Below are 11,082 nucleotides of genomic sequence, written 5' to 3'. Positions count from 1 at the left end.
AAGAATATTATTCCCCACTTTCCTGATACAGGAATGACACTTTCGAGCTTTGCCACACACTGATGCACTGCTGCACTTCTGTTTAAATGTTGTATTTTACTTGATTTTATGCATTTGATGTACTCTATTTTGAGCTTTATTTTGCAACTTTTATTCAGTGCTTTTATTTTCCATCTCATTTTATGCATTCACTTTATTTTCGTCCTTATACTATCTTATTTTTACGATTATTGTCAAGCATGTTTCTCCATTATTGTTATGCAAGAAACAGTCATTTCTTTGGCAGCATTATAGTTTAATTTGACACCTGAAAGATCTATTTTTCTTGCCAAAGACATACAATGCATTGTTTTTCAATGCAAGATAAAACTTGTCATCTCTGAGGCCATAAATAAGAGGACTCAGACATCTTGGAACAAGACTAAACATTATATAATTAAAGTACCTGACATTAATAAATAACATTAAATCAATTTCGAGCACTGCAGCCTCTATGAATGGACACCACAGCTGGATGAGACAGAGCAGCAGCTGGAAAGCATGAAGAATTACTGTTCTGAGCCCTTTCCATATTGACTTTTTATTCTCTCCCGATGCAGCTTTGGCCACTTTCATTATTTTAACATAAGAGAATAAAATAATGAACATGACCAAGAAGTAAAATTGACATACGGCTGACCTGAGATGACGCTGCCAACTGTGTAAAATGAACACCTGCACAGTACAGACATTGTATTGCTTGTAAAAGCTGAGGGTGACAGATGTAAAGACAATGGAGAGAGTAACAATGCAGGGTACAGAGCTGAGGAAGTGAATGAAGACAATACAAAGCCGAGCACTGCGCGTGGAGCACAGCTCTGCGTGACGGAGGGGCACGCAAATGGCCACGTAGCGCTCCACCGTCATTGTTGTCAAAGTTAGTGGTGTGACAAAAGTGTACAAAGATGATAAACTAAATATAATGACACACATCCAAATCTGTATAGATATACCAAAATAGCTCAGGATGAGCAAGAGATTTGTCACAATTAAAATCAGACAATCAGACAGTAATGTGGTAGCAAATAAGATGTAGCGCATGGTTGTGTAGAAGAAATCCTTCATGAAAAAAGTCGCAATAAGTACACAGTTAATGCAAAGGAAAAGTGACACACAAAGCTGAACGGCAATCACCCGTTCATTTATCTTTCTCATTAAGGAAGAGTCATTATGAGCCATATATTTTAGCATTGTGACTAAATACAGATGGATTTGACTCTGAAGACTGAAGCCAAAATCCGGAAATCACATATCATTATCTAAACTTTCTCTTCAGAAATATTCAGAAACCTTCTCACAGGGAAACAGGTGGAATTTGCTTTGAAAAGAAAAAACATACCTCTATACCTTCCCAGCATTGATTTGACATCATGGCTCACAGTTACAAAGAGAAATGTTCTCTGCTGAGCACCGTGCAGCCCTCTGACAGAAACTTTATACTTATGAGTAGGACACAAGGGAAACAACAAATTTAGCTTTGCACCACAATGTCATCATCACTGCACACTGCTAATGCTCCTCACACTCAATTAGATACACTGAGCGCAGGATGAAATTTTTTGAATGACATCAGTAGTTGGGCTTCTTTACAAAATGGAAGGCTACATGTGTAACTTGAAGTCTCTATTTTCTCTAAATTGAGAAACTCTGAACCCTACTGACTCCATAATGTATAATAATAAGCGAGGCACACGTTAAGGAAACTAAGCAGATTCAGCTGCTCCTGCAGGAGCCTGAAATGACAGATGAGTTGGAATGAGACTTCACCACCAGCACAGTTCTTGTGCCATGTCTCCCATGTGCTCAGATAAAGGCTAACTATTTACAAATCTGCACTATGGACATACCCATGACCTAGGTGCTGGTTATCATCATGCTAAGGCAAGATGTTAATGGTTGGAAGGTCACAATCAGGCTATTTGACCGGAACTTCTTTTACAGGTGTCCTACAACACTTTTTAACGGACACCCTGCAGCCAATCAGAATCGAGTAATCACCCAGACCATGGTATAACACTTTTTAACGGACACCCTGCAGCCAGACAAAGACACCAGCTTCCACCATCCTCGTATCCCTGAGTCGGACCTTGAGATAATCAGATGTTCATCCGCGCTGTCTCCCGAGACGCCCCTCGGCCTCGTCAGAAAGGTGTGGTTTGACATCCAGCTGTGTTTGGCTCGGCGTGGCAGGGGGGGGGGGGGGGGGGGGGGGGGGGGGGACCGTGTGCTGACCATGACATCTTTCAGCATCCAGACAGACGTTGAATACGTCAGCCTAGCGCATAATCCTGACTTGCTTGATACCCATTTAATGATCAGAGTGAGGCTATTTCTTGCAATAAAAACGATTTAGGAAACTTTCTGTGGACAAATTTTCGCATCATCCTCTGGACAAACACAAGCGGTAAGAAGTGCACTTGTCCTCTGAAATGATACTTTGTAACATAACGTTAAGCAATCATCTCACTTCCCTCCACTGATTAGTCCTAATATCAGAGCTGCGGCCGACTGAGCTGCAGGTTCTGTGGCCAGAGCTGGTTACCTTGGCAACGCGTCAAGGTAACCAGCTACCCATGAGGTAGCAATTGATTTAATATTTATTTTTTTCGTAAGTGACGATGGTATAAGCAGGATAATGCCCTTTGAGGTGTCCTTCGCGTCAGACGGTTCACGCCTCTGCGTCGTCCATTCATTTCTGATAATGGACACCTCGTCGGGCATTATCCCTTACATATTTTATTTTGTCATTTCTTGACCTCCAGAGGGGTTTTGCCTTCATCACCGGCCTCCAAACAAGTCTGTGTTCCCCTTTGTCTTTGTCAGTCCATCCCTTGTGCATGGTGTATTAAGATTTCTGCCCTAACCCTAACCCCATACCTGTCAGTTTGGATTTTTGCTTTGTCTGTCCCCTGGACCTGAATTGTTTTGTTTTTTGTTTTTTGTTAGATATTACGATTGTGCTACCTTTTCACTAGACTTTGTCTGCCTTATTCTTGCTTTTGTTTTTTGACCCTCACCAGCCTCACCCTCCCGTGAGTCTTTGTTGGTTCGCCGAGTCAAGCCTGCATTTGGGTTCGATTTTTGTTTTGTGATGATGCAAGGCTAGTTTTAATGAAAAAGACATCACTCTAAGCCAAGGTCCCTTGTTGTAGCGCTGTGGTCCTGCTGCACTGAGCCCACCTCATGAGCAGGGAACAGGTACCGGCTATAATGCTCATGCAGTTGAACCTGATAAAGGTGGTTGGGGTTGACAAAGAGTCCGCCGTACAAACCTCAGATAGAGGAGCACCTTGCCATAAGGCCCATGAGGTAGCAAGGCCTTGCATGTGTGGCAGCAGAGGGGGTCGGGGTGAATGATGGATCTAATCTAGTAACTGTTACGCGAATTTTGATTAGGCCAATCACACCCAAACAGTTGGAAAGATTGATAGTCAAATTGACAATAGTAACCGACAACGCCACCCCAGGAATTTCACCTGGAGAATTATGCTAACCCTTTCCACAGTAGATATAGCACACAAGTTCGTTTTACTGATGAAGGCCTGAGACTGGGTCCAGTATAAATATGTTTTTTTATTTAACAATTATAAGTTTAACACAATTTATCAATAAAATTGTTACGCACACACACACACACACATTCAAGCACTCCCGAGACCAACCCAACAAAATAAACAAGAGCAAATAACTAAATTGGCAAATAACTAAATTGTGCTTAACTCATAGTTAACCTAATAAACCACACAAATTAACAAAACCCCACAAAATACACAACAAAGGACAAATAATTAAATTGGGTTAAATCAGGGTTAAATTAATTGGACCACACAAATGAACAGAACCAAACCCATGCAAACAAAAGAAAATGGTCAAATAACCCACAGCAGATAAACAAAGATAATCAGAAATAATCTTGAATTTATCAAAAATAATAAACTCCAACAAACATGCAAAGCAATCAAAGAAAGATGATAATAAAGAAGAAGTAAAGCAAATAAACATGCAAAGCAATCCAAACGCAAGGCAAAGGACTAAGATAATAACTAACTAAACCCCAATACACATGCGACTCAATTAAAAGAGAAATTATTAATAAAAATCAGTCAAGGTGTGCACAGCCCGGGGTAAGAACGGCAACCACCCTGACGAGTGCCAACAACAGCAACGCTGGAGATGCAGGGTTGGATGAATGGAAACAAATAAGTGTTCAGCAGGTACACAAAACACAGCAGGTAACACAGATCGGCAAAACAGCAGGTGACACCGATAGGCAAAACAGCAGGTGACACAGACCGGCGAAACAGCAGGTGACACAGACCGGCGAAACAGCAGGTGACACCGATAGGCAAAACAGCAGGTGACACAGACCGGCGAAACAGCAGCCAGCTGATGCGGCGTGCCGAGGGGCGGAGTTAGAGCCGGCAGAGTGGACTGCACACACGTGCACCCTGCCATTGAAAGACACCTTTTCAGAAACTAAAACTATCAACTATGCTGGTAACTTTCGCATCATGAGGTTTACATACCGTCAGGAGAACGACCATCACAAGGTGAGGAAGAGGAGAGCTCCGCGCTGCAGCGGCGCGACCACGAATGCGGCCGAGGACCGCGGACCACCCACCTCCACGCTACAGCACGTGAGACGAGGCGCAGAGGGAGAGACACTATGGGCCGCGATTGTCTCCGACCATGGAGAGGGGACACCTAAGTGCAGGAACTGCATGAGGGACAAGAGACTAACTTTAATGATGCCCGCAAAACTTGAAAGCGCACAGAACAACGCAGCGCTACACATACCCGAGGACCGGCGAGCCGAGCGATCCGGCATGAGGCGACCAGGTGAGCAACTGGTGGAGACGGGGCAACCGGAAGCTTCAGACAAGAGAGCTCCCAGGGCACAACCACCCACCTTTATAGACTGCGCCCCAAGCAGAGTCAAGCTGAGACCGCAGCACCAATTAAGGCAGCACACAGCTACAGCCCTACTGCTACACATGGAATGTGCATGCACCTGCAAGCCAATCAGAGAGCCTTGTCTTGGGGAATGGTTGCCCAAATCAGTTAGGTTTGTAATATGCAAAGAGGTGGTCTGTTGTCCAGTGGGCAGTATTTCCCAGAGGGGAAATTCAGGTATTGCAGCAGCACAAGGACGGCAATCATTATATACAGAGGAAATGAAAACAGAAATCATAAGAAATAAAATAACAATTGAAATAAAAGGCACAAGGCATCTAATAGTGCTGTACTGTCTCAAGCAAAGTGCAGTAGTGTGGTCAGTAGCAGCAAAGTATAGCATAAGTCAGAATAATGTCACACCACCTACTATAACAGCATACACCAGAATAGTATATGCAGTATTACAATTTGTGTTTGTTTTAATATTGAAGTAAGATGTAGTGCAATAAAACAGTATAACATATGAAGATAATATAGCATATTATAATACAGTTTGATATTGTATGAGATATAAACTATGAGGTGAAATGTAGTATTACAGTATAACACGATACATATAGTATTCTATAAATAGTAAAATATCATAAATATAATATTTATTTGAGGTGCAATATTTGCAGATCAGTCCAAACCAACGTATCTGCTCTGCTCAACAACAATCTGTCATGTCCTTCAAATCCCAGTATTCATTATGTAGCACAAAAAGCATCAAAACTGATGTGGAACCTGGTGATAGCTACGCTTTTCTGTCCTTTTCCTCTGCCTGTGTCTCCTTGTCACCACTGAGCAAAGAGCCAGGAAAATGTGTACAATATGAGTACAAATAATAAAATTAAATAAGAGAGTAATTAGAGTGAATTGAAGGGGAATCTTCCAGCTTGAAAGAAGAGGCTAAAATAATGTTGGAAGATTTTTACAGTAAGTACAGTTTCTCGCTGGTTGCATTTTAATTATTATTTTTTTGAGTCAGCGCAGAACATAAGGAACTTTAGTTAGTTGTAATGCATTCACTTTATTTTCATTCTTATTTTATCTTATTTTTACAATGTTTTTTCTCCATTATTGTTATTATATGCAAGAAACTGTTTCTGCGGCAGCATTCTAGTTTAATTTGATACCTGAAAGATCAATTTTTTCTTGCCAAAGACATACAAAGCATTGTTTTTCAATGCAAGATAAAACTTGTCATCTCTGAGGCCATAAATAAGAGGACTCAGACATCTTGGAACAAGACTAAACATTATATAATTAAAGTACCTGACATTAATAAATAACATTAAATCAATTTCAAGCACTGCAGCCTCTATGAATGGACACCACAGCTGGATGAGACAGAGCAGCAGCTGGAAAGCATGAAGAATTACTGTTCTGAGCCCTTTCCACATTGACTTTTTATTCTCTCCCGATGCAGCTTTGGCCACTTTCATTATTTTAACATAAGAGAATAAAATAGTAATGAACATGACCAAGAAGTAAAACTGACGAACGGCTGACCTGAGATGATGCTGCCAACTGTGTAAAATGAACACCTGCACAGCACAGACATTGTATTGCTTGTAAAAGCTGAGGGTGACAGATGTAAAGACAATGGAGAGAGTAACAATGCAGGGTACAGAGCTGAGGAAGTGAATGAAGACAATACAAAGCTGAGCGCTGCGTGTGGTGCACAGCTCTGCGTGACGGAGGGGCACGCAAATGGCCACGTAGCGCTCCACCGTCATTGTTGTCAAAGTTAGTGGTGTGACAAAAGTGTACAGAGATGATAAACTAAATATAATGAGACACATCCAAATCTGTATAGATATACCAAAATAGCTCAGGATGAGCAAGAGATTTGTCACAATTAAAATCAGACAATCAGACAGTAATGTAGTAGCAAATAAGATGTAGCGCATGGTTGTGTAGAAGAAATCCTTCATGAAAAAAGTCGCAATAAGTACACAGTTAATGCAAAGGAAAAGTGACACACAAAGCTGAACAGCAATCACCCGTTCATTTATCTTTCTCATTAAGGAAGAGTCATTATGAGCCATATATTTTAGCATTGTGACTAAATACAGATGGATTTGACTCTGAAGACTGAAGCCAAAATCCAGAAATCACATATCATTATCTAAACTTTCTCTTCAGAAATATTCAGAAACCTTCTCACAGGGAAACAGGTGGAATTTGCTTTGAACAGAAAAAAAACATACCACTGTACCTTCCCAGCATTGATTTGACATCATGGCTCACAGTTACAAAGATAAATGTTCTCTGTTGAGCACCGTGCAGCCCTCTGACAGAAACTTTATACTTATGAGTAGGACACAAGGGAAACAACAAATTTAGCTTTGCACCACAATGTCATCATCACTGCACACTGCTAATGCTCCTCACACTCAATTAGATACACTGAGCGCAGGACAAAGTTTTTGAATGACATCAGTAGTTGGGCTTCTTTACGAAATGGAAGGCTACATGTGTAACTTTAAGCCTCTAATTTCTCTAAGTTGAGAATCTCTGAACCCGACTGATTCCATTTGTAAGCGAGACACACGTTAAGGAAACTAAGCAGATCCAGCTGCTCCTGCAGGAGCCTGAAATGACAGATGAGTTGGAATGAGACTTCACCACCAGTACAGTTCTCGCCCATGTGCTCAGATAAAGGCTAACTATTTACAAATCTGCACTATGGACATACCCATGACCTAGGTGCTGGTCATCATCATGCTAAGGCCAGATGCTAATGGGTGGAAGGTCACTTAGTGGTTTGATTCTGGATATTTATTTTGTCATTTTTTCTGTCTTGACCTCCAGAGGGGTTTTGCCTTCATCACCGGCCTCCAAACAAGTCTGTGTGTTCCCCTTTGTCTTTGTCAGTCTGTCCCTTGTGCGTGGTGTATCAAGATTTCTGCCAGTTTGTGAGTATTTCCCTGGATACCTGTCAGTTTGAATTTTTGCTTTGTCTGTTCCCTAGACCTTAATTGTTTTTTTGTTAGATATTTTGATTGTGCTCCCTTTTCACTAGACTTTGTCTGCCTTATGGACTCCTTGCTTTTGTTTTTGACCCTCACCGGCCTCACCCTCCCTTAAGTCTTTGTTGGTTTGCCTTTTTGTGAATAAATTCATTTGAACTGCACCAGTCCCGCAGAGTCAAGCCTGCTTTTGGGTTCGATTTTTGTTTTGTCATGACACCGATACAACACTTAGCCTGTCATGATGCAAGGCTAGTTTTGGATGAAAAAACATCACTCTAAGCCTAGGTCCTGTCACAGCGCGGTGAGGTTTGTCTGTCTTTATTTTGAAGGTCTAACTCTCCTCTCGTTTCAGAGCACTTGCCCTTCCTCATGTGTCCCGTGTGTCTGCCCCGATCACCTGTTGTCTCCACCTGTTCCTGATTACCCTCCATGTGTTAAATAGTCTGCGTCTTCCTTGTCTTGTGCCAGTGTTTCTTTGTCCGTCGGCGATTCACCCGAGCCTGTCTTCTCCCTTGTCCTTGCCACAGCACCAGTATTGATCGTAAGATCTAGTTTCCTCTTTGTTAGTGTTTTTGGTTTGTAAGTTTGATAATTTAGTTTCTGATTTATTTTCATAGTTTAGATCTTAGCCAATTTGTTTTCCTCATTGTTGAGTGATTTTCTGTTGGAATTATTTTGCTACTTAGATTCTAGTTCCTCCGTTATTTAGGAGTGTATTTTGAGTTCATAGTTTTTCTTAAAGCTTCAGTAAGCCATTTCCGTTTTCATAGCCCTTTGTGTTTTCCTCCTTCGGGAGCGTCTTTTGTTTCTTAAATTTCATAGCCTTAGTGATTCATTGTTTTTCCTCCTTGTGGAGCGTTTTCAGTTTCTTGTTATTTTTCATAGTATAAATTATTCCCTTGGTAGCCTTTGGCCTTGACTAATTTCATAGCCTATTTGTTTAACACTCAGCGAAGTGGTTCTTGGGTTGTCCAGTAAAGAACTGTGTGAACTAATCTCTGCGTCTGAGTCCTGATCTGAGTCCCGGCCTGACAGTACACACTGGCCAGCATGGATTCAGCAGAGACCGGCCAGCTCACCGCCACGGTTCATGCCCAGGAAGCTCGTCTTTCCCGTCAGGAAGATTTCCAGGCAGCCATGGTGTCACAGCTAGGTCAGCTCTCATCACAAGTACAGGACCTGATTGATCAGCTCCATCAACTTTCAAGGACTTTAAGGAGGCTCTGGTGAGAACTTTTGACCCGGTGACAACCAGCCGAGAGAAGGCTCAGAGAGCTGAGTGGCCTTAAACAAGGCCACAGCTCCGTCAGTCTTATGTGGAGGGGATATGGGTGTGTCACCACTGACGGTTCCCTCCTTTGTTCTCCGGGGAGCAGGCACAGGTCTTTCCTCTGGCTTCTCTGCAAGTGTAGAGGGAAATCCTGACAGTGGATGAGAACAGGGCAATGGTCCCGTTTCCAAGCTCTCCTCAGGTATGTCACTCATCTCCTTCTCACGTCCATCCTCACTCTCTTCCACTCTCTCAGTCTCTTCCTGGTATTCTGCCTCAACAATCACTGGATCCACAGTCTCAATCTCCTGAGTCGCAACCAGCTCAGCTGCTGGATATGTCACTCTCTCTTCCAAAATGAAATCAGGCTCCATGAACTCTACCTCTAACCCTTGCCTTGGGGCAGGTTCCTCCGTGTTGGCACAGGACCCACACATGGCCGCAGGTTGGACCTATGCACCCTCCTTACCGCCCCACCCTCGAGGGGCTCCACTGTGTACGTGGTCCCTTGGACCTCCACAACCTTGACCAAGCGTCTTGGATCTTGTTCCTTCCCAGTGGACAATGTCGGAGATAAACCAGCTGTCCCACCTCAACATCTGGACAGTGCACACACTCTTGCTGCTGAGCTAGTCTCTCTTTAGCCTTTTGTTCAGCACATTCTCTCGCTCTGGCATGCGCATCCTGAAGACGCTCCTGGTGTACAGCCAACCAGTCTGGTGTATCACTGTTCTCCTGTTCATGGCTCAGCAGTGCATCAATAGGAAGATGAGGGTGAACTCCAAACAGCAAACAATAGGGTGAATACCCCATGGTCGAGTGTGGTGTGACATTGTACGCATACACTAGCTCGGACAGGTGTTCAGGCCAACGCCGCTTCTTCTCAGGGGGAAGTGTATGCAAAAAATCATGCAGAGTGCGATTGAACCTTTCACACTGGGGGTTTCCTTGAGGGTGATGTGGTGTTGTTCGGGTTTTCTTCACTCCATACAATCTGCATAACTCTGCAATCACTGCACTTTCAAAATTCCTGCCCTGATCAGAGTGCAGGCGTTCTGGTACTCCATACTTCAGAAACCACTCTTTCAGGATGACTTTAGCAGTGGTTTCTGCCTTCTGATCACGTGTGGCACAGGCCTGACTGAACTTAGTAAACACATCTGTCATTACAAGTACATTTTCACGACCATCTGTGGCACGTTCCAGTATGGTGTAATCCATAGCAACCACCTCAAGAGAGTGGTGCTTGGATCTTTGGCTGTGGCATTTTTGTTAACACACACCTCTGACATCTCTACACCCACTGCTCAACATCCCTGTACATACCCACCCAAAAACATTTTTGTTTCAACAGGCCCAAAGTCCTTTCGATTCCTTGATGACCCATTTGCTCATGAACACTTTTGAAAGCCTGTCCCTTGAGACAGTCTGGCAGCAGTAGCTGATGACAGGTTCCAGTATGAGCATCTTCAATTACCCTGTACAAAAGTCCATCTTTCTCTTGTAGACGCGACCACTATTTCAGCAAGGAGCAGACTGGCTTTGTCAGAGTTTTCTTTTCCTGGTAAGTTGGTTTCCTTTGTTTATCCCAGAACCCTCTTAAGACTCTGAGCGCAGGGTTGGACTATTGGAAGCTCTGGAGCTCTGCTTTGGAATATCCAGGGAGTGTGGGAGTGTTATCCTGGGCCGCACTGTTAGCTCCTGTCTCACTGACCTCAGCTGCGCTTAACTGTCTGAGCATACAACACTCAACACCTGCTGTCACTAGATCTAAGTCTAGGGCTGTACCTGGCCTGAGAGTGTTACATATGGCTACACATCCATCATATTCTGCATCCTCACTATCTGGTTCTGTCT

At 43.1% G+C, this 11,082-nt stretch overlaps 2 protein-coding genes across 2 annotated transcripts; both read right to left on the bottom strand.

The window, feature by feature from the left end:
• Positions 1-288: 288 nt before the first annotated feature.
• LOC121609299 (odorant receptor 131-2-like) lies at positions 289-1,218 on the bottom strand. Its single transcript, XM_041940889.1, has one exon. The coding sequence runs from the start codon at positions 1,216-1,218 to the stop codon at positions 289-291; it is 930 nt and encodes a 309-aa protein (XP_041796823.1).
• Positions 1,219-4,142: 2,924 nt separating this feature from the next.
• Positions 4,143-7,630, bottom strand: LOC121609298 (odorant receptor 131-2-like). The gene is made up of 3 exons (XM_041940888.1): positions 7,582-7,630; positions 6,148-6,985; positions 4,143-4,425 (listed from the first exon to the last, which is right to left on the bottom strand). Exons 1-3 carry the CDS (start codon positions 7,628-7,630, stop codon positions 4,143-4,145), a joined length of 1,170 nt encoding a protein of 389 aa, XP_041796822.1.
• Positions 7,631-11,082: the final 3,452 nt, after the last annotated feature.

The sequence above is a fragment of the Chelmon rostratus genome, chromosome 7, assembly GCF_017976325.1.
Source record: "Chelmon rostratus isolate fCheRos1 chromosome 7, fCheRos1.pri, whole genome shotgun sequence".
Taxonomy (NCBI): Eukaryota; Metazoa; Chordata; class Actinopteri; order Chaetodontiformes; family Chaetodontidae; genus Chelmon; species Chelmon rostratus.
The sequence above is the reverse complement of the archived record's forward strand: the minus strand, read 5'-3'. Positions and strand labels throughout refer to the sequence as shown.

Coding starts and splice junctions, on each gene's coding strand:
- LOC121609298 (XM_041940888.1), bottom strand. CDS start 7,630: ATGGGCGAGAACTGTACTGGTGGTGAAGTCTCATTCCAACTCATCTGT. Junction 6,986..7,581: donor CTCATTCCAACTCATCTGTC/ATTTCAGGCTCC, acceptor AGATAAATGAAC/GGGTGATTGCTGTTCAGCTT. Junction 4,426..6,147: donor GCATTGAAAAACAATGCTTT/GTATGTCTTTGG, acceptor ACGCCGCATCAG/CTGGCTGCTGTTTCGCCGGT.
- LOC121609299 (XM_041940889.1), bottom strand. CDS start 1,218: ATGGCTCATAATGACTCTTCCTTAATGAGAAAGATAAATGAACGGGTG.